Here is a 22,148-nt window from a genome sequence, read left to right on the forward strand (position 1 = left end):
AGTAGTAGTGGCACACAGCAGTGTGTGGCCCTGGAGATTAGAGGGAAGCAGAGGGAGAGCACAGAGGTTTAATAGAAACTTAAGCACTGGAGAAGAAGAGGCAGATAAGAGACATTTGGAAAGTTAAGAGTTTTAATTTTGAATTTGTCCAAGAGTATTATTTAAAAAAAAGGTTGACTTCCTGAAGCAGTGCAGTGCTGCTCTGATGTCGTTATTTATACAATGGAGCATACCTTCCTCTGATGTGGCCTGCAGTACAATAAAAACTGAGAAAAATATGCCTATGAACAAGGAAATAAATGTTTTTGCAGAGAGAACAAATATGTTTTACTGTATTGATAAAACTGTGCTTATGCAAGATAAGGAAAAAGCTCAAATTGTTATCTAGATACAGGTATTTCTATCAGACAGGCAATATGCTATCTCACACATGTGCACATATTATAATATATTCTCAGACAGCAGGCTTCAGCCTGGTGATAAAACGCCCTCAGGATTTATGGGTAGCCAAATAATGCTCAAATAATAACTGTTATGAGAGGCATTATGCAGTTCAAAGGCTTTGTTTTATTGCAATCCCTGAAATATGCACATCTATAAATCCATACTGTCATCCATCCAACAGCTGATGTCCTTGGGCTGTAAATTATACAAATAAACCATACAGTACAGTATATCCCCAATATAAGTATTGCAGCTTCAGTTGTCAAAAAACACGTTAATATGTTCCCCTTTTAATTGGTGCTGATGTGACTTCAAGTGTGTGTGCACAGCATAGGAAATAAATGTTCCAATTCGTTAATATGACATATTAATATATATAATAAATGTGACTTCAAAATGACGCACTGTTTGACAAAATGTTCTGTTTCTGCTTGTCCCATTGGTTCACCAAGGTTACATCACTCATTGTCGCTGCCCTGTGAAAACTGTGTATCTCAAAGGAGTCAACTTTTCTTGAGCTATGTGTGAATGGCAGCTTTGTTTTCCAGCTTTGTGACAATGCATCCATCAGATTACCCTGTGGGCTTCTAAATGATTTATTTTGCTAAGAAGTAGGAGATCTTTCTCAGCACATAAAGGAACACATCAGTTTATGTTAGAAAATTTAAAACAAACAACCCTTGACAGTGATGTATTCAAACATACAGTAAGATGCCATTTTTCATAACTGTGCCATCAAATTAAATGGAAACTTCAAGTGTATTTTGGACACTTGGTAACCCTAAAATGTGGACTAGAATTACAAAAACAGTTATAGGTAAAGTTACAAAATTGCACATTTGATCTTGAGGGATTGAACAATTTTGTGTCCCACAGTATACATTTGTGATCATATATTTGTTGAAGGGTCTGCAGAGTTTTAAGAGATTAAACAAAAGTAACAAAAAACAAGAATTGGGTCTTCTAATGGCCAGTATGAACAGGAAGAATGGGTGCAAAAAGAAAAAGCTTGTTTCCATGTTTATCTGGGCACCTGAATATTGTTTTAAGACAGACATGAACAACTGTGAAATGATCCTTCAAGGCCTATTTGAATTAAGAATCTATTAATCAAATTATGAACTATGATAATACATTATCTTTAAGCAGCAAAGATATTTGTAATAAGGTCCACTGCATATGAAACAGTTAGCGCAGAGATCCACAGACTCCTGTCACTTTAAATCAGAGTATTATCTTAAATAGTTGGTGTTTTTGTGTCTCAGTATTTGTCTTGCGGGTAACTGTATTTTGCAAATACTTATTTTAACTCTTAAAATTGCTCTCTTGGACATTTGATGTATATGCCAATGTTTTGATATTGGTCATTTATAAAAGTGTTGTTTCCCCATTTTCATCAGGTATTTTGCTTTTCTCTCCTTATTTTAAATTTTTGCAACCATCATACAAAATGAGCTTTTATTAATGCCTTTGTGAGTATTTTAGTATTACACAGTATTTGTATCATGGAGTTGTTGTTTATGAGAACAGAAATAAGTGGAAATCTGAAAAAGACGGATACAAATCCTTGACTAGAGTTTATTGAACCTCGGGACAATAAAGCTCCCACCTCCACTTAGTCCACAGTAGGGATGTCTTTGTTTTCGGAGTGCTGTAATATTGTAGCGAGATGGAGGATCAATATTAATATCTCAGTTCTATGGGCACTACAGAGCCAATTGGGTGTTGCCAGTAGATCAATGGATCTCTCCATTATTGATTTAAGAATATTTCTGCATAAAAGGTCTTAGCTGCAGCCAAAAAGCCTCTTTGGCAGAGCACAGAGAGGAGACAACGCAACCCTACTTTCCCTCCAACCTTCCTCATTTGAGCGAGCTGTATAAATAGAGATCATCACTATAATAGTCTTAGCGGGATAATTCAATTTCGCTCTCGCTTCACCCTCATTTTCTCCACATTTGTCTTTGCAGCGTGTGTGGACTCAGCCCTCTAAGTAGCATTGTAAATATGTAAAATCTGAGGATTGATTGATTTTGTATAATGGAACCAGTTACTGTATATATTGAGTTCTACAAAAACAGGAATAAGACCTATACGCTTTCTATCAGCATGTAAAGATAAACGGCTATTTAAAGCAAGGGAAGAGAAACGGATGTAGTTGAGAAGCAATCGTACAGTGAACATGGCTACCATCTCATCCTACACATCTGTTCCTGTGCTACTGAGGTGTGTGTGTGTGTGTGTGTGTGTGTGTGTGTGTGTGTGTGTGTGTGTGTGTGTGTGAGTGTGTGTGTTTGCATGTGAATGGTGATGTGTAACTTCCCTTGCTCCAGGGTCTAATGGGGAGCCTTGCTGAAATATTCATAGTGTCACATTAAGTTTGCAATATTTGCACTGGAAAACAACCAGAATACAACCTGAGCTACCAGCAACATTACAACCACTCAACTCGGCCTTTAGCCCGACATAGTGTCGTGTGTGGAGACAGGGATACAGAGAGCGGCGGGGCTGAAAAGATCAGTCTTTGTTTAGAAGCTTTAATAAGTGCTGAAGATGAGCAGCTGAGTTAACATGTTTGTGCGGCGACGAGAATGGAGTGTGTAGATATTTTTTGCAGCCTTGTTCTCGAGATAAGAAATTCTGTTTGTGTCTCTAATTTGTCTCAGTGCCGTACAATATTAGTCTAGACTTTCATCCTGAACCCATGCAAATGTTTCAGATGAGCTAAAAATAAGCAAAAATACAAAGATTCAGAAAGTGGAAATTTAAGCCAAGGCTGCACAATGCTCTAAATTCATTTTATTTTGATAACAGAAAGGAGTTTTTAATCTGCCTCTTCATCTAGATCTGCATAAAACACATAATACATACAGATGCCTGACTGTTTTGATTTAAATTAATACATTGGTTCATAAGAAAATAATGAAAATGTTCCAACATGCCATATGTCACAATGTTAAGATATCCTATAAAAATTATATATGCAAAACATGGTAGATACACAAAAAATCACTCATGCTTGGCCTTGGTTGAGATTTCTCATCATGTTGTTGAGATATCTGAAACAGCCTGAACAGTCCTGTGAACAGAGGGATCTGAGGGAGTTTTTTGTGACCAGCAAATCACAAGGAACATATTGAACCTACCTGACTCTAGCTGACTCTACCTGCCTATAAAACTAATCGTTGCTCTAAGTGGTTCAGTGGTTTTTATGCTCGTGTGGCCTCATTACTCTGTGCATCCCTTTAAATTGTAGGCATTTTTAACTATTTATTAACGTGTTTATTAAAAAATGTTTAAAGCCTAAAGCTTCCATTATTTTTTGTTTTTTGATTAACATTATTTTTCTTTCTTTCCCATCAACTGTGTGTTTATCAGTGGATCTGGGTGGAATACTGCTGCATACAGTTGCCCTTAAAATCCCACTTATGTCACAGAATCAGGAAAAGGCTGACAGAGATAATTATGTCTGATTTAAACTTTTGCAAAAATCATAAACAATAGTCATCTTGCACTTTGTTTTGGTGGTTTTTAACTGATTACTGGAGATTCTGAGTACTCATTTAAATGAAAGAACACAACATTACTCCCATAGTAATGATGCCTCCCAAAAGGTCTGACATCTTAATGAAGTGAAATGTTGTAAGGTTTATCTGAAGCACTGGGGATGATCCATACAGTCAGAGCTGTTTGAGACCTTGCTTTAAAATCTGCCTTTGAATTCATTTATGTGCAGATTCTTCTATATGCCTAATTATGATTTAAAACTAATACAGAAAAATAGCTGAATATCACTAATTTAGCAGCACTTTTAAGTTGTCATGTAGTTAGTTTGAGCATGAAATTACCATTTATATTAGGAGCACAGCTGATGGGAATGCGACTGTTTTCTGCTTCATCATTGTTTAAGTGAAGTGTATTAGCTCTCTGCCTCATCCGACCGTGTTATTGCCTTGTGCTTCTGGATATAATATACATTACTCATATGGCTCCGACACAGACAGCAAGGCTTATTTCCCTCATGAATATGTGCACACAAAAAGATACATGTACAAATAAAAAGAGAGCCTGCACATCATGCACAATAAACAACCAGGGTGCTACACACATGTGCTGACAGGATGTGTATTGATGATGTTGGATTACCAAGCAAAGGGGCAATAAATGGATAGTGGCTGTCAGCGATGGAGATGGAGATAACAGGAAGGACAGAGAGGGAGAGAGACAGTCAGGGAAGTGAGGTGAAAACACAGGCTGGCTCAAATGATGGAAAGAGAGAAAGTGTAAAAGAAAATGAGACAGAAGACATGGGACATGGGAAACAGCGGAATTTTCTTTTAAAAGGTTGCATGTTGAGTTTACGTGGCAAGGATAGAGTCCTCATTGATCCAGAGTCAGAGGCTATCATTCCTGTTCAGTGAACACAGCAGCGCTACAGGGCAAGAGGGAGGGGAGGAGGAAGAAGGAGATCAAGGGAGAATCAGAGGGGGAGGACAGAGTGTCAGAGATGAACTCAGAAACTTGGAAAAATGAGTGGGATACATCCAGTTTGTTTCCAGCATTTTAATTTCTGTCTCAGTATTTCTCTTATATAATTTTATCACAGATGACACAAATCTCAAAATTCATGCTTATTTCAAATGTACCTGTTCTTCTTTTTTGTATTTGGCTGTATGTATCTATGTACTTTGTCTCTTTTAGCCTGTGCAGCTTATACATTTCATTTTTCAGTACTATTGATCGGGCCTGCAACTAATGATTATTGTCATTACTGATAAATCTGATTATTATTTTCTTAATGAATTGATCTATAGGCTATGTAACATTTTAGAAAACAAGAAAAGGGCCATCACAATTTCCTAAAACCCAGGGTGACGTCTTTAAATTGCTTTAATTGCTTCAAATTGTTTAAACCAACCCAAGGATATATTCAGTTTACAATGATATGAAACTGAAGAAGCAGCAAATCCTGACTTTTGATACTTTATCAAAATTGATTGATTTGTGGCCTAATCATTCTAGTAGGGCTGCAACTAATGATTGCAGCCCTACTAGATGAGATCATTATTACTTTGTCAATAAAATGTCAGAAAATAGTGAAAATGCTGGTTATTGATTCAAACGTGATACCTTTAAATGTCTTTTTTCATCTGACCAACAGACCAAAATCCAAAGATATTTAGTTTACTATCATGCATGAAAAAGCAAAGCATTAAATTATGACATTTGAAAAGCTAAAAGCAGCAAATATTTTGGCATTTTTGCTTAAAAATGTATTTTAGTTTCTTATGTGTATTTTATTTTATATTATTTTTGACACATTTTATTATTATTATTATTATTATTATTATTAGGTTTCATCTTCATTTTTTCTTGTCTGTTAATGTTGATGTTTTGTGTCTAAGGATGTCCTTGAGAAATAGATGTTTCATCTCACAGTTGTTAGTCAGTCAGTGTTTGTTTTCCTTCACCCTTAATAGCCTCTAAAATAGCAGGTTTGAATATGACAACATTTGTACCAAGTTAACAGTAAGCAACCTGTGTTCACCTTCAGGGTGAAGGTGTGAGGTAACTGTGAGAAAAGATGCTGCACAGGAGCCAGCAGATGCCAGAGAGGCAGGGAGTAAATAGTGGGAGAGGAAGGAAAGAGGAGGCACAGAACAGTTGTTTTCACTTTATGCGTCATGTGTCTCTCAGTAAAACGCCTCCCCTCATGTGTGGTGTTGTGACAGCTCTGCCCAAACTTGACCATCCCACAGACATGACTACAGTGTGCTACAGATGATGGGATGGGGGGAAAAGAGGGGAGAAATGAAGTGAGAGATTGAGTGAAAGTAACCCAAAGCTACAAAAGATTGGCAGTTGGTGAGAAGTGCAACACAGCAGAGGAGAATAGACAGAAGACACAAAGAGAGCTATAGAAACAGAAAGGATAGCTGTAGAGACATTCAGACCGGTTGACTCATTCTTATGATGTCACATCTTGTAAGAAGTGTGTATCGAACTGTGCTGACATGCTCCAGCCGGCAGTGATGAGTAATGCCATGGTTCAAAGGCTTTGCATTCTTAATACACATGGACAGCCGGATCTCAAAGCTGGCAGAGGGCAAACAAAGAAATTCAATAGCACAGTATGATTTGATGCTCTTTAATGATTGTACTCAGATTTGACAAAAGTCAGTTGTTGTTGTTTTTTTTAAATAATGTCAAATTACTGACGACTGCAACTTTTTAGAGTCATGATAGCAGCAGATGACAATGATGATAATGTGATCTCATTACAGGCAGCCTCGGGGCAGACACAGAGGAGCGGTTGGTGGAGCATCTCCTAAACCCAGCCCACTACAACAAACTGATCCGTCCTGCCACTAATGGCTCTGAGTTGGTTACTGTGCAGCTGATGGTGTCGTTGGCCCAACTCATCAGTGTGGTGAGTATGCTCTTGCTTGTTTGAATATGGGTGCACCTTTTACAGTCCAAAGAATGATACTAATTAGATCTAGAAAGCATTTGTCAGGTGCAAAAAGTGCACTAATGCTGATTAATGCTCTTCCTGCTGGATACATTCACTTAATTTGATTTTCTAACTCTGCAAAAGTGGAGCTGTGAATGAAGTTGACTTTAATCATGTAAATCCCAGGAAATTCCAAATCAGTTTGGTAATCAATTGGTCTTTCGCCACAGGCCTGATTTTTTTATAGAATTCATCATTTTTATAGAAATCTTTTCAAGGCCTGCATGGGTTCTCTGTGGGTATTCCAGCTTCCTCCCACAGACTAAAAACATGCAGGTTAGGTTAATTGGTGACTCTATATTGCCTGTGAATGTGAGTGTGAATGGTTGTCTGTCTATATATACTTGTATATGTTAACCCACGACTGACTGGCAACCTGTCTAGGGTGTATGCTGACTCCTGCCCAATGTCAGCTGAGATTGGCTCTAGTTCCCCCTGCGACCCTCAAGAGGATAAGGACAAATGAATGAATGCTTAAAGTCACTCAAAAAAAGAAAACTTTAAGTCCCCATCCACTCAAAAATGTGTTTGTTATTATTGTATGTGGTTGTTTGAGCTTCACTGTGCAGAATGATATGTGTGCAGAGTTTGTTTTCACATTAATCTGCTTTAGAAGGAAAGTTTCTCTGCATTCAGGTGTCACAGTGTGTTGAGTTTAAGGTGTGTACCTGTGAGTAAGGTTTGTGACATCAACAGGTTTTGAGCCAATCATGGTCCAGTATACAACTTAGACAAGTGTGATGTGGAAACTTGAATCCTCCAGTGCACACACACTGCAAAATAACTATACATTGAAGTAAGAGACATCTTGTGGCCAGCAGTTAAATTGTGAAAAGTAAAATATTTGCTTATTCATTAATTCAGAGTTTTTGAGTAAGAGAGAAGGAGTAGATATAACTTAAAGGTTTTCAACAAGGCAGTTTAACTTATTTAAGTGGAAAGACTAATAGACACACAGTGGAGTATTTTTATGTCTTAAAATATACCTGGATCTTCAATGTTTCCACTGAAATCTATTAGTTTAGCTGTATAGTTATTGGGGCACTCCATGGATATTAAACATAAAGATTGGTTCAGGTGGAAGAGTACTACTCAGCCTCTAACAACACATTTATAATACAACTTGTATTGTTATGGAGCAGCTTTCTAAAGTCTGATAAAAAACAAACAAACAAACAACGACCCTGTGATGTCATCATGGTTGTCTCAACTTGGTCTTAGGGGACTTCAGATTTTCTGCAGGAAACCTGGACTTAAAAACTGGTGGAGTTTGAAAGATGCAGTGATTTACTTGGTCTGATGAAAGAAGCTATTAACCTGCATTATGAAACATGTAGGATCTAGTGTTTTTAAAGCTTGACTCTGCCAAGGTATTCAAAGTTAAGGATGTCTCAGCTTTGCAGAATTGATTTTTCATATATATGACCCCAACTTGTTGGAAGTGCTATACTGAATTTCTGGATTACCAGTTTAATCACATGGTTTGTTACATACATGTCTTCTTCTTCTGCAGCATGAAAGAGAGCAGGTGATGACCACAAACGTCTGGCTAACACAGGTAAGACGCCACAATCTTGTCCTCATCTTACTGACCTGACGTAACCAACATTTGTGCGTGTGTGTGTGTGTGTGTGTGTGTGTGTGTGTGTGTGTGTGTGTGTGTGTGTGTGTGTGTGTGTGGTGTTTTTTTTTGTGAGATGGTTTATTTTAGTTTTCACAGTGTGACTGCCAGATCAGTGGAATTTAATCACATGCCACGAGGGTCTTGGACAGTAGTCACAAATGTGACTTAGACAAGCATGGACAGTGAATAATACTCTCTCAATGATGCACTACAGTATACATGCTGATTTACATTATATAATCAAATGCCACAATATTATCATAGACCAGTAGACCAACGTGTATGAGCAGTGGTCCAGTTACTGGGGGAGAAATGCATCTCTGTGTTCCATATGTTTCTCTGGTGATGTGGCTGGCAGAGTCTAATCCTGCCTCTGCTCATGTGGAGCTGCAGCTCTGAGAACTCACAAGATTGGTGTCAGACGCAGACAGTAAGAGAGACGTCAAACAATTCACATACGCGAAAACCCCAAATTTGACGGGGGAAATATGTGAAGGGAGTTGAATTTTATGAACAGGAACCACAGGTGTATTTTTTACACTCAAAACACAAATAACAGATATTAATAAAGCTTATTGCACAAATACTGTACCGCTATCACTCAGTTGGTGAAGTGGTCAGTTATTCAGTCAGTGATCGGTCAGTGATTTTGGATGAGACCTCACCTTGTGAAACCTGTAAATAATGTGACTCTGACTGCATTGTGACCTTCTTCTACATGACTGGCTCTTACAGCTGGGGCCATAAAATGGTAAAACATGTGGGTATACACATTCACATAAATGAGATATAAAAAATGCGTCCACCCACATGCACACATTATTCAATATATGTACATGCATTTGAGGGCAGGTGTTACAACACACATATGTTCAATTTGGACATACATTTAAATGAAAGAGATGATAGTTTTCAAAACAGCCTTTGGTGTATAATTTATGGACGCTGCATTTATTAGATTAGTTTGATGCATTTCTCTGTCCCATGTTCACACACAAACACAAATACACTTGCACCTGAGCAAGTTAGGATTTATGACATGTAACAGAGCGTAGAATGGCCATCAGTGCTCTATGGATCCCTTGCTAGTGATAAGCAGGGGAGCCAAGGACAGCTGTCCTGAGCCAAGACAAACTGTAATGACCATAATGCATCACAGTTACTGCAGACGACCTAGCATGGGAATTACAGCTCCAACATGGCCATAACATAGAAGAGCCAGACAGAGCTGCTGTTGCAGGTCACAGAGGCTTCAGTGTATCAATGTCAATGATTGACCCACAACATGGAGAACAAGATAATGCCCATCTTTTTACACAAGGTTGCATGGAGGACATAGAGATGTTTGCTGATGCAGACACATGCTTGCACAACACACACGCAGAGGAATGGCCTTCCTGTAGATGGCATTTTAATCATGCTGATTGGTTTGTGCCTGGGTGTGTTTAAAAGACCATTCAGGGTCAGGGCTGACATGAGCGCATCTCTCACTCTCTCTTAGGCTTATAGTTAAAAGTATGACGTAAGCTTAAAGATGACCGACAGCACAGGATGTTCCCTAGGCTTACGTGGCTTGTGATGTGTTAGATTGACCACTGACTGACCGTCAGACAGATAAAAAGATGGATAGACAGACTCCTCTCCTCTCTGCTCAAGATGTCTTTTTGCTGCTGTGTGATTGGTGCATGAGTGACTAAGCATTGTGTTCTTATTGGTCCTCAGGAGTGGCAGGACTATCGTCTGACTTGGGTCCCTGAGGAGTTTGATGGAATGATGAAGGTCAGGCTGCCCTCAAAACACATCTGGCTGCCTGACGTGGTGCTCTACAACAAGTGAGTCACTCACTCACCCTCCTGTCCTATCTTCAGAAGTAGACACATAGGCTCAGGATGCATGCATGCTCATAAACATGCATAACAGAAGCACATGTGCCTGCAGTTCTCATGTTAAAATGATAAAGCTTTAAAACCAACTCCCTGGTGCTTTGATTCAGCTGCCACTGTTCTAAGTCACTTTGGATGAGAACATCAATTAGATGCCAGAAGTATAACTGTGTAATACATGTAGGCCCGCTACGCATGATCTAATATGTCCACTGTAATCTACTGAAATGGCTAATGCTACATTACTATACCTCCAAGTCTCGAGAGACACTTCAAAGATAGTGTCATCTGCACTACACACCCAGGTAGATAAGTGAAAATACACTACTCATACAGTAGATCTATGCAGTAGACATATAAATGTACAGTTTGTACAGTAAATCCACAAGAAGGCACTACTTTTTTGACTCATTAAAATGTGGGATGTTCATGTGGTTTATGTGCATTGATGCTAGATAATAAAACTCTTTGCATTTTAATTTATAGTCACTTCTATTATAATTTGTATCGCTCAATTCAAAAAAATTCTGCTTCTGTAAAGTTTGATTTGCTGCTGTGAGGAAGTGTTGTTTTCAGCTGTAGGGAGCACGCTGTTTTCAGTGAAGAAGCTCTGTATGCTACTTGCACAATAGCAAATGACAGACAATGTTACCAACTAGCTGGTAAATAAAGTGAAAAATTTGGCAGTGAAAATGCCAGATATTTCCCTCCAAAGTTGGTGAAGACCAAACCAGAACCAAAAGGAGAGTGAGAAAATGAATATTGTTGTTGCTCCATATCTGCTGGATGTGTAAATACACAAAAATGATATACCTTTTAAGTTTTGCCTTAAAAACTTAAAAGGTATATCATTTTTGTGTTCATTACTTGTTTCTGCTTCCCCCAAGCGGCCAAAAAATTAGTTATTGCAGGTTTAAAGGTGAAATATATAATATAATGTCAGATGTTAGACAAAGTAAAAGATTCAAATGTTGAAGTGACTTACATACAAATGGTGCCCTCTGTCTGTTCTGTAGCCTTTATTACCATGGTTGTTGCAATGGTTGTTCGCATTGTCCACTCGCATATTTCGGAATAGATTCAGGCTCGAACATGTACAAAGTTTATATTTTGAGTAAAGCATGGGAAAAAGAAATTAAGTCTGACGACTATTAGCCTCCGGAGCCAGTGTAAGATGAACAGGAGTTGAACTTTTGAACTTTAAATCATGCAAATATTCCAGTGAGGCCCCAGAAAAAAAAAATGGAAATGTGCATGTTATGTTTTCATGTGAGCACAATCTAGACAAAAATAATTAAGTTCTCAAAAGTAGATTCTGACACATGGGCGATCTACAAGACAGAACCACTAGAAACTGTGTGTTCATAATGCAGGACCCAGTTTAATTGCAATTGTACTTTAAGTGCATATTCCCTGAATAACTTTTCAATTAGTTAAAGTACTAGAAATAATTTACAGTGGGCCTGTGGCTTTTGGGGACCCCTGGGGGGTCCAAAGTTACCCAAGTTATCCACTTTGGTAATCCAGCTGGGTGATACGGTGTAAATATTACCATATAGCAAATAAATGCAAAATCACAGATAAAATAACACAACTTTCAACATGCCCCAAAATAGAAAATTCCTCAACTTGATTGTTAGTTTTTAATTAGAGGCGGTTTGAGCCAGCTAAGGATGCTGCAGGCCACTTGTCTTAATGTAATGGAAACTGAGTGTCAGCCTACAGTATGCAAATCAGCTCACCGGAGCCCAGTGATCTGTCTGGTCTTCTCCTCTTTCCCCTCTTCCGTCCTGGCTTTACGATAGATTAAAAGATCTCTGACCCACCTAACACTAGATAAAATGATCCCGTTAATCCAGCGCACCCCAGATCATTATGTTATCCACCGAGTCTTCTCCACTGCTTCAAACTCCTGTCAATCACCTAAACAAGAGGATTAGCTCTGCATACAGCACTGCAGCACAACAGTTACTGATTTTGAAGTCTTAATTTGATTATTTTGTAACAAAATTTGCAGGAGAGATGGTGTTTCATAGAGTGTCCTTGAGTAGGTGGGTCAGTTGTGTAATCACAGTCCAAAATGTGGAATGATCCTCTTGTGTATGTCACATTTGACAGAATTATCCATCATTAATTAGTTCTCCTGCCAAAATTCTGAGTTAAATGGAAATTCAATCTGCGGTTTTAATGTCAGCTGACTTCTGACTGAAGTGGCTAATTTGAGCTGTTTAACTCGACCCAGTCTGACCTGTGAGCCGTGTTTCCTGTCTAGACTCCGAGTTCATTCGATCTCACTTCCTTGCTTATTGTGTTTGTATAAGCAGGTGTGTGATCTTGCTGCCCTGAGACACCTTAAAGTCTCACAAGTCTCATGTGAGTTTGTGTGTTTTTCTGTCAGGTAGTGTGTGTAGCTTTGTGTCCTTATGTGTGTATATGTATGTATCACTGAACTTGATGGCCGATAAAGGTAAATGTAGCTTGACCTCTGATGTACAGTATGTTGCCTCTTTTACAATTCAGACTGTGTGTGTGTGTGTGTGTGTGTGTGTGTGTGTGTGTGTGTGTGTGTGTGTGTGTGTGTGTGTGTTCTGGAGCTCTTTAATCGTATTACATAATGAGATATGTCATGTTCTACTGTTCTTGTGACCCAGTGGAGACATGGCCCTTACATCACACTTTTTTGTTTTTCTTGTACAAAATATTTTTGAGGACATCATCTCACACTCCTATTCTTTCTCCTCTTTGTCTCTTTCCTGTTTCTCAGTGCTGATGGGGTGTACGAGGTGTCATTCTACTCTAATGCAGTGGTCTCCCACGATGGCAGTATCTTCTGGTTGCCCCCAGCGATCTATAAGTCAGCCTGTAAAATCGAGGTGAAGCACTTCCCCTTTGACCAGCAGAATTGCACGCTGCGCTTCCGCTCCTGGACCTATGACCGCACTGAGATCGATCTGGTGCTGCGTGCCGATGTGGCCAGCATGGATGACTTCACGCCCAGCGGAGAGTGGGACATCATCGCCCTGCCAGGGCGGCGAAACGAGAACCCTGCTGACCCCACCTACGTGGACATTACATATGATTTCATAATCCGCAGGAAGCCTCTTTTTTACACCATTAACCTCATCATCCCATGTGTACTTATCACGTCATTGGCCATCCTGGTCTTTTACCTGCCTTCTGACTGCGGTGAGAAGATGACGCTCTGCATCTCTGTGCTGCTGGCGCTCACTGTGTTCCTGTTGCTGATCTCAAAGATCGTCCCACCCACTTCGCTAGATGTCCCTCTTGTGGGGAAATACCTGATGTTCACCATGGTCCTGGTCACCTTCTCTATTGTCACCAGTGTGTGTGTGCTCAATGTGCATCACCGCTCACCCACCACACACACCATGCCCCCTTGGGTTAAACTGGTGTTTCTCAACAAGCTTCCTGCTCTGCTCTTCATGCGCCAGCCCAGGAACAGCTGTGAGCGCCAGCGGCTGCGCCAAAGACGGAGGGCCCAGGAGCAGAAGGAGGGTGGACGCAGCGGGGAGGCGGGGGCCTTGATGGTGGGGCTCGGGCTTGGCAGCGCTGGCGGGAATGGAGGAGGATCTTCCACAGGGGTGTTTGGCAAGGAGGACAGTGACCCTTGTACGTGCTATGTGAACCGGGCATCTGTTAAACAGTTTGGAGGGGATCTTGGAGGTGCAGGAGGGGGATCCATGGATGGTCTGAACAGGGTGAGGGAGAGCCGGGAGGGGGGCTCTGGAAACCTGCCACGGGGGAAGCAAGCAGGAGGAGGTCCTGCTCTGACTCAAGCCCTGCTGGCTCAAGCCTGTCCAGGCTTTGAAGAGGCTGTGGAAGGGGTACGCTTCATCGCCAATCACATGAAGAGTGAGGATGATGATCAGAGTGTAAGTATTATATCACAATTTATAGTATCAATAGTCTCAGTTTTATTTATTACCCAATGTTTTCGTTTAATGGCTCCAACTTTATTGTTTTAGTTCACACCCATTGCTCTCATTTCTGTACGCAGCACATAGCTGTTTTTAGAGAAAAAACTTTGATAAATCCATTGTGCACTACCTGACCAGGACCAAATGGCAGACAAAGTTAGCAACTTGCTGGTGAACACAGATGAGAATTTAGCAGCTAAATAGCCAGATATTAGACTCCGGAGTTGGTGGACACTAAAACCGAGCTAAAAGCAGAGTGAATATTGGACATACATTCTACATTCCGGTGGTCAGAAACCTGACTCCAAATGAATATTAATGTTGTGCTGTTACTGCTGGATGAATAAATAAGCAATTGTTTGATAACATGTTCCCAATATCAACTAAATACACAGATGTCACTGGTGTATTTACAGCTTTTTGCACTGTTCCCAAGTAGTCATAAAATCAGAACCTATGGTGGCCTTTAAACTTGTGAAAAAAGGACCAGGCCCTCTCTAGAGTCAGTGTTTAGTTTGTCCATTCGGGGCTGCTGTAGAAACATGGCAGTGCAACATGGTACCATGGAAGAGGACCCACTCCTTATGTAGATATAAAGGACTCATTCTAAGGTAACGAAAACACAACAGTTCTTATTTTGGTGATTATACACTTAAAACATATTCGTGAATATTACATTTCTGCCAAGTCTGTTCCGCTAGATACCAATAAATTCTACACACTGCACCTTTAAATGAAGTGAGTAAAAGTTAAGTATAATATACACTACATGCTGATGATGCTTCCAATAAATAACTGATTTACTGCTCTGCAATTTCCTGCCAACATACACAATGTATTTGTCTGGCTCTACACCTTATTAAATCAATTATCTTATTTATGTGTGGACGACATCACACCATATATCACTGTATTTTATGTGAACGTTACTAGCCATAAAAAGCATCACGTGCAGCACAGATCTGTGGTTTCAGTGTCATATCATGTATAGCTGTGCAGTAGTGCTGTTTAGCTCTTCCATTTGAAATGCATGGGGGACTACGCCAGAGCATAAGCAAAGTAGACAGATCTGGTGACGTAATCACAGCCCACTGAATATTCAACATGGACATGTAATTATAGCAGCGGCATGACGTGTGCATAGAGAAGGAGTACAACTGGAAAGGCGCTATAATAGAGGAACCAAGACAGCAGAGTGAGGGTGGCATTTTTTATTACTTTTCCTCACGGCATCTTAGGAGAACCAGGCTTCTCTCCTGGAATGAAAGAAGTTGACATGGGAATTAACAATCCTCTGTAATTCTGTCCATCATTGCCATAGTTACCATCCTGTCGCCATGCCGACGGCTTTTAAACCCTGCCTCCCTTGGCACAGTGCATGGTTCGCCAAGCCCTCCTCCTCCCCTCCTCCCCTCCTCCCCCAAGTCATCATCACTGGGGTTACAGTGTCAGCACACCCTCCGCCTCTCTGCCCTCCATCACTCTCTCGTCTCCCGTGTCCTTCTCTTCCTCCTTGACTCGTGTCAAACCTCATCAGTGCTCTGTGGCAGAAAGAGTCTCCACTCACATTAACCCTTCACCTCCATTAACCCGCTGCATAGCTAATGGCGGAGGGACGAATAGAGAGAGAATAAGAGGATGTTTGATAGAGTGTGATTCTGCTCACCTTAATCTTTCTCTTCACCCTGTCCCAAACCCCTTTTGCTCCCCCCACCCCTCCCCCATCCACAGGTGAGCGAGGACTGGAAATACGTTGCCATGGTGATCGACCGCCTCTTCCTGTGGATCTTTGTGTTTGTGTGTGTGTTCGGCACAGTGGGCATGTTCATGCAGCCGCTCTTCCAAAATTACACAGCCAAGACCATCAACATGCCAGGCTGACCATTCCCAGACCACAAAACACACTGACGGACAGCTCCCCCGACCAGTCAGCACAGCAGGACAAGAGGAGGTGGGGAGGAGGGGGGTGGCGGGTCAGGGTTTTATTGTGTCTATGGAACTGGAACCAGAACTGGAAATGAACAGCAATCACACCCATTAACTTTATAATAATGTTTTTGGCAACAAACAACTGTTTTTCTTGTATGAAGAAAAAGGAAAACACCATCATACTCTTACCTGCAGTTTTTCGTCCAGATGTTAAATGGACTGACCTAACCTTTCTGGTGGAAAGGTCCCTCCCTATTCTCCTGTTCAGCCAGTCAGGGGGCAAGGATTCTCTGATTTACTCCTTGCTGAACTTTGCGCCAGACATAAACACTCTCCGCCTGACGCTGACTGCTTATTTGACACATACATGCCCGCCTTCAACTACAAAAGACATTATCATTCACAATCTTAACTGATGTCAGTAGGAGCTAATCAGAAAGGGAAGGGAGGTTCATATCAAGGTTCTTATACATTTACTTTATTTTTTCAGAAATCCACCACATCAGTGAACTGATTCAATATATTTTATCATAGCATAGCAGCTTACCACAGTATAGCATTGAGTATATATTATTAAGATTTCTCTATGTGTTAGCTCATGCAAGGGCCTGTTGCTGATAGAGTGGCTCTGGTGTGTTGTATGATTGTATAGATTAAACAAGAATGTGATATAAACTGTACTACACAGCCTGTGATGCGCACACTAACACATTATGTGTACAAGCGACAGATTGTGAAGGACTTCAATAAAATACATAGAGGATACTTATATTAAAGAAAGAACCAGGTTGCATTATTAGATCAGAGTCAAGAGGATAAAGTAATAGATTTTGCATGGACAGTTTTTTGCTTAGAGAGTTGTGCACAGTAAGTAGAGTATGACAGCAGCCTGCTGTGCCACAGTGCACAGCTGCAGTGAGACAAGTCTAGCTCCTGAGGAACTGAGGAATCTGAGCCAAGATGGTGGACAGTACCTCAATGATGGACGGTGGACAGTGGAACATAATTTCTCCAAGAAGGAGTATCAATGTAGATGGGGCAAAGATCAGTATTGGAATATGTAACATATAAATCAAATCATATTGGTGGAAGGATGGGTATTTTATCATGAAATTAGGTTATTATTTCACAAATGTTTATTTTCCGTCAGTGCTGTGATTATCAGATCAGAGCAAGACAGTGTCTCACCTTGTCCCTCCCTTCTTTAATTTCTCCTCTCCTCTCCTCTCCTCTCCTCTCCTCTCCTCTCCTCTCCTCTCCTCTCCTCTCCTCTCCTCTCCTCTCCTCTCTGCAGTTGGTTTTGTAATCATCTATGTAACTTTCAGAGCATATGTATACATGTATGTGTGTATGTATGCGTATTCCATGCCCAAATGCATTCCCACATCTGTCACATACAATGCTCAGAAAAGCATACGTGTGCCTCCCCCACTCCCTCTATTAATCTCTTTCCAGTCCTCCCTTATCTGCTCTTCCATGGACAAACACGTTTCTGACATTTCAGTCCAATTAGAATAATAACAACCTTCATGCATTTTCCTTTTCATCTACGAATGGCTGATATGTCGTAGTTTTCCACGATCCTCACCGGTCCTGTGACAACTGAGCAAGATGTGAAAGGCTTTTTCGGGCTAATGGGGAATGCGGATTAATTAAATGTTCAATAAACAAGAGAGAATGACAACAGGACCAACTCTGAAGCAGTCATACCATGCAATAAGTTAAAGATGCTAAATCATAAGCAGAAAAGATGACAGATGACCATAGACTGTATAAGATGCTAAATTATATGTGTGTTTGACATTATTATGACGTTGCAGCTAAGGAAGCAAGCAAGCAAGAGCAAGCACAATCCAAATAGTGACGAGTAATAAAGCAGGATAGGCAGAAACAAAGGACCGTTAGTGTTGGTGATGCATAAGAAAGCCACTACGAATCTAAAAAAAAAGAAGCTCTCTAATCCTCAGTCACTGTTACTCTGTGTTTCTGAGTTTCCCCACCTTTTTAGGGGTTGTGTGGACAAGTCTGCAGCTCAGCTCAGTTCAGGACTAGAAGCTGTGTGTCTCTCTCTCTTTCTGTCTCTGGAGGATGTCAGTACCCACGGGATTCCCGACAGATCCCAAACAAGTGTGAAAAGCCTATCAGAGACTCTCTCTCTCTCTCTCTCTCTCTCTCTCTCTCTCTCTTGCTCTGACCTTTCCACTTTCCTTCCTTTCTTCTCACTTCCGCTCTCATTATACCCCCCCCCCCCCCCCCCCCCCCATCTTTCACCTCCTCCTTCCTGACTCCCAGATCTGCTCCTGCGCACACCTTAAACCAGTCCAATAAAGGTTGTAGGTTCAGATTAATCAAAGTGTGGCATGTTTTTACTCTTTATCTCACGCACATTCACACAACTTACCTACAGACTGTTAATTAGGGTATTGCCCAAACTTCCCATTAATCTTACAGCACAGGATAGAATGAAAGAAAGAAACGTTTCCTGGCTTTCTAATATTGAGGCTGCTTAACTTCCTTTTTATATAGTCACAGACACGCACATACCTACACACTCACACAGTGCTTTTTTCCCTCTAGGAAATGGGACTTTAAACAATCATGGGTGTAGAGCTCAACCAAGGTCACCTCAAGTTCTTATTATTCTGCTGTAAAAACAGGAATTTAGGTACAGTCATTGCTGCTGGTATCTGCTTGACCTTTTTGATGAAATATGGTAACTTCACGCTGCCACAGAAGTAACTGAACTACAGTCTCTTATATATTTCATAAAGCCACTTCCATCAGTTTTTAGGATAAAGCTCTGTACCAGCATGTGCAAAGCAAATGGAAAAGGTAAATCCTGTCATGTCAAAACTACTGGGTTCAGTTTGAGGTCCAATTGCTGCCACCTGGTGCCCAATCTGTGCTCTTACTCTTCTCTGCTGTAATAAAGTACAAAACAACATGGTATTGTTTGAGTAAAGACCACATTTATTCTTTCCAGGGGGGAATTCCTCAGCTTGAATGTGTTACAAAATACATGAAAAGAACAAGAAAGAGAGATATTCAACAATGACAGGTGTTGAAACTTGACTTAAACTCTCCAGATTTTCACATTGCAATAAATACAGTTTGTAATGGACTGACAGGACAAATACACAAACACCAAACTTGTACTGCTTATATTACTAATATTTGTGTGTATGTGTGTGTATTTGCGCAAGTGAAGTTTGTGATAGATGTCCTACTCAGATCTTCTCTCCTGTCTTGACTGTTTCCTCCCTGGAGTGCGTTGTTTGCAGTGAGAACATCTTTGAGTCGATGGGCGTGTTCACTTCTTCTTCTCCCCCTTTTCGTTGAACTCCAGGAAGAAGTCGTTGCATGCCACAGTAAGAGCTCCAACCAATATTATAAACTCGGTGAAATCAACCTCACCGTCATTGTTGGAGTCCAGGTCTCCCATAACCTTATCCACCGCCTCCTTATCCTGGGCATTCTGTGTGAATGAGGGAACATGAAAGAAATATAATCTGGATATAGTCTAGATCTAAGTTATACACATGAAACCTGTGTGTGCATCCTGTATCTCTGATTGTGCACAGGTGCTTCCTTACCCCCAGGTAGTTCCCAAGCTCTGTGGTAAGCATCTCTTTGAGCTCAGCCCGGCTCAGTGTATATTTGTCCCCCTCATTTCCAGAGTACTTATGGAAAGTCTGGATCAAGAGCTGCATGGCGTTCTCCAGGGTGGAGGCATTCTCTGAGTTGGGCAAAGACATTCTGGATAGGGTCAGAGAGAGAGGAAGACAGCGAGAGCAGACTATGTCAGTACTAAATCTGTACACTCTGGAGGAAAAGTCTGCAGTAAATCAATACAGGTTAATGTCTCCCTCTGTCACTCTCTCTCACATGCACTCATGCACACATTTTCTTTTTTTAGTCTTAGTGCCAGGCAGTGTGAGACAGACAGAAACATAGAGGCATGAACAAAATAACACACAAAGCTGAATCATTGGCTACAATACCCTCACTGACACAGCGATGAGGTGTCAAAGCATATTTATATGGTGACAGGAGAGGTATTTTGATAGAGTCAGAAACCCTGTAGAGCCCTCTAGCCAAGTTTGTTCTGTTTCCACATGTAGAGGGTTTCCTCCCTGCTAGTGGCCCTGATAAGATTTTGCCACAGATAAAATGATCCTCATCTGTTTGTTGCTTTGGCCCAGCGTGAGGACCTCTGGGAGACAGGGCCTAGTCAGCAGCCGGACATGTGAGCCAGCTGATAAGAGTGAAACTCTAAGCTGGTAAAACAGCCGAACCAGTGGAGGAGATGTAACTGGGACACACAGAGGCAACCTGATCCAGCTCTTACTTTAGCCCAGCCGGATGGCATAAAACACCGGAGCCAGGTGTAAAGGTCCTTGGCTTTCTTGAACCTACATCACCTCTGTGAACTGTGAAGACTTTTCCTGACTGTCAGTCTCTTAAACCAGTGTCTTCTCATGAACACAATGTTTCAAATGTCCATGAATCAGCAGCATAAACAATATTTTAAAAAGAAATGTTTTGCAAAGTTGATTGTTCTGATGTACAGATAAACAGGATACATTTTATAACTCATCAGCATCAAGTGAATAGACTGAAAGTTATTTCTGTCTTTGCACAAGGACTTGCTAAGGACAGTCCACCTACAGCTATACAGACAAACAACATTCATTAGCTCCATCCCTAACATGTACTTCTAAAAGTACAAATAGTCAGAAACAACTTCTTAGAAATGTCTGGACTCAGTTTTCAGAGGTGGAATCTGTCCACTACATCCCCCCATGTTTGCACCAGTCTTTGCTTCTTACCTGAGCTGAGGACAAGTGCTGGCTTGTAGGTCAGGTAGCAGAGAGAGAAGGCAGTAGCGACTGATGGGGAGGATGAGGAGGACGTCTTAAATACATCCCTCACTCCACCCATCCCACTTCTCTCATCCTCCTCTCACCCTCCTTCCACCTGTTAGTCCTCTCCTCTATCCTCTATCCCATCCCCCTTTCTCCTCTCCTCCTTCTCTGTTTACGCATCAGACACCTGCTATCTGTTGAATGGACACACGTAAGATCCACCTGTTCCCCTCTAGTATTGTCCGTCAGAGATGACATATCGATAAAAATATCTACTGGTAGTCTACTTACAGCAAAACACTAAGTAAATTGAATAGCCTTAATATGACAACAATCCACACCACAACTTGTATACTTGGTGTGGTCTTTTTATTCTTAGATGTCAGTATTCATACAGTAGATGTTGAGTTACTCCCTTGATACTGAGTGTAAATGGTGAGAAAAGCCAGACACACAATTAGTCTGTCCACACTCATATTTTTATGAGCTCAACTCACACCAGACCAACAGCATTTCCTGCGTGCAATGAGCTGTTGTGCGTTGACAATGACATATCACTTACTACGTTACAGCTATCCTGTTGTGCAATCATTTTGTACTTCATGTCAAAACACAGACATGTAGGGAATGCTAAAAAACAAAAAAAGTCTACCAAGACAAATATGAATAACTTGATAACCCTCCAAATGTATCCGGTTTTAGCAGCAAAAAAGTGTCGGGATAGGACGTTTACTGGAGGAAGGGTGTGTGTGTGTGTGTGTGTGTGTGTGTGTGTGTGTGTGTGTGTGTGTGTGTGTGTGTGTGTGTGTGTGTGGAGGGGGGTTCATGCTTGATAGAGTATCTGAGGGATTATTGTAGCACCAATGAATGGAGCCATCACACCTGGCAGCCATGCAGAGAAATCCCCATACAAAACACACACAAAAGAGAACATGCTAATGCATGAACACA

At 40.9% G+C, this 22,148-nt stretch overlaps 3 protein-coding genes across 3 annotated transcripts in view; 2 read left to right on the forward strand and 1 right to left on the reverse strand.

Moving 5' to 3' along the window:
- The window catches only part of slc50a1 (solute carrier family 50 member 1), a 390,175-nt gene that overhangs the window by 130,254 nt on the left and 237,773 nt on the right, over positions 1-22,148 (forward strand). The window lies entirely within an intron of this gene.
- On the forward strand, positions 2,973-16,284 carry chrnb2 (cholinergic receptor, nicotinic, beta 2). Its single transcript, XM_062422174.1, has 6 exons — positions 2,973-2,989; positions 6,727-6,874; positions 8,472-8,516; positions 10,305-10,414; positions 13,230-14,358; positions 16,135-16,284. Exons 2-6 carry the CDS (start codon positions 6,845-6,847, stop codon positions 16,282-16,284), a joined length of 1,464 nt encoding a protein of 487 aa, XP_062278158.1. The 5' UTR covers positions 2,973-2,989; positions 6,727-6,844.
- s100t (S100 calcium binding protein T) lies at positions 19,517-21,181 on the reverse strand. Its single transcript, XM_062422580.1, has 3 exons — positions 21,162-21,181; positions 19,926-20,088; positions 19,517-19,807 (listed from the first exon to the last, which is right to left on the reverse strand). Exons 2-3 carry the CDS (start codon positions 20,085-20,087, stop codon positions 19,643-19,645), a joined length of 327 nt encoding a protein of 108 aa, XP_062278564.1. The 5' UTR covers position 20,088; positions 21,162-21,181; the 3' UTR covers positions 19,517-19,642.

The sequence above is a fragment of the Scomber scombrus genome, chromosome 7, assembly GCF_963691925.1.
Source record: "Scomber scombrus chromosome 7, fScoSco1.1, whole genome shotgun sequence".
NCBI lineage: Eukaryota > Metazoa > Chordata > Actinopteri > Scombriformes > Scombridae > Scomber > Scomber scombrus.

What these genes read in the sequence shown, in the direction of transcription:
- chrnb2 (XM_062422174.1), top strand. Translation starts at nt 6,845, where the DNA reads ATGGTGTCGTTGGCCCAACTCATCAGTGTG. An exon ending in TGGCCCAACTCATCAGTGTG is followed by an intron (nt 6,875 to 8,471) that starts GTGAGTATGCTC and finishes CTTCTTCTGCAG; the next exon opens with CATGAAAGAGAGCAGGTGAT. An exon ending in GACGTGGTGCTCTACAACAA is followed by an intron (nt 10,415 to 13,229) that starts GTGAGTCACTCA and finishes CCTGTTTCTCAG; the next exon opens with TGCTGATGGGGTGTACGAGG.
- s100t (XM_062422580.1), bottom strand. Translation starts at nt 20,087, where the DNA reads ATGTCTTTGCCCAACTCAGAGAATGCCTCCACCCTGGAGAACGCCATG. An exon ending in AGCTTGGGAACTACCTGGGG is followed by an intron (nt 19,808 to 19,925) that starts GTAAGGAAGCAC and finishes TCATTCACACAG; the next exon opens with AATGCCCAGGATAAGGAGGC.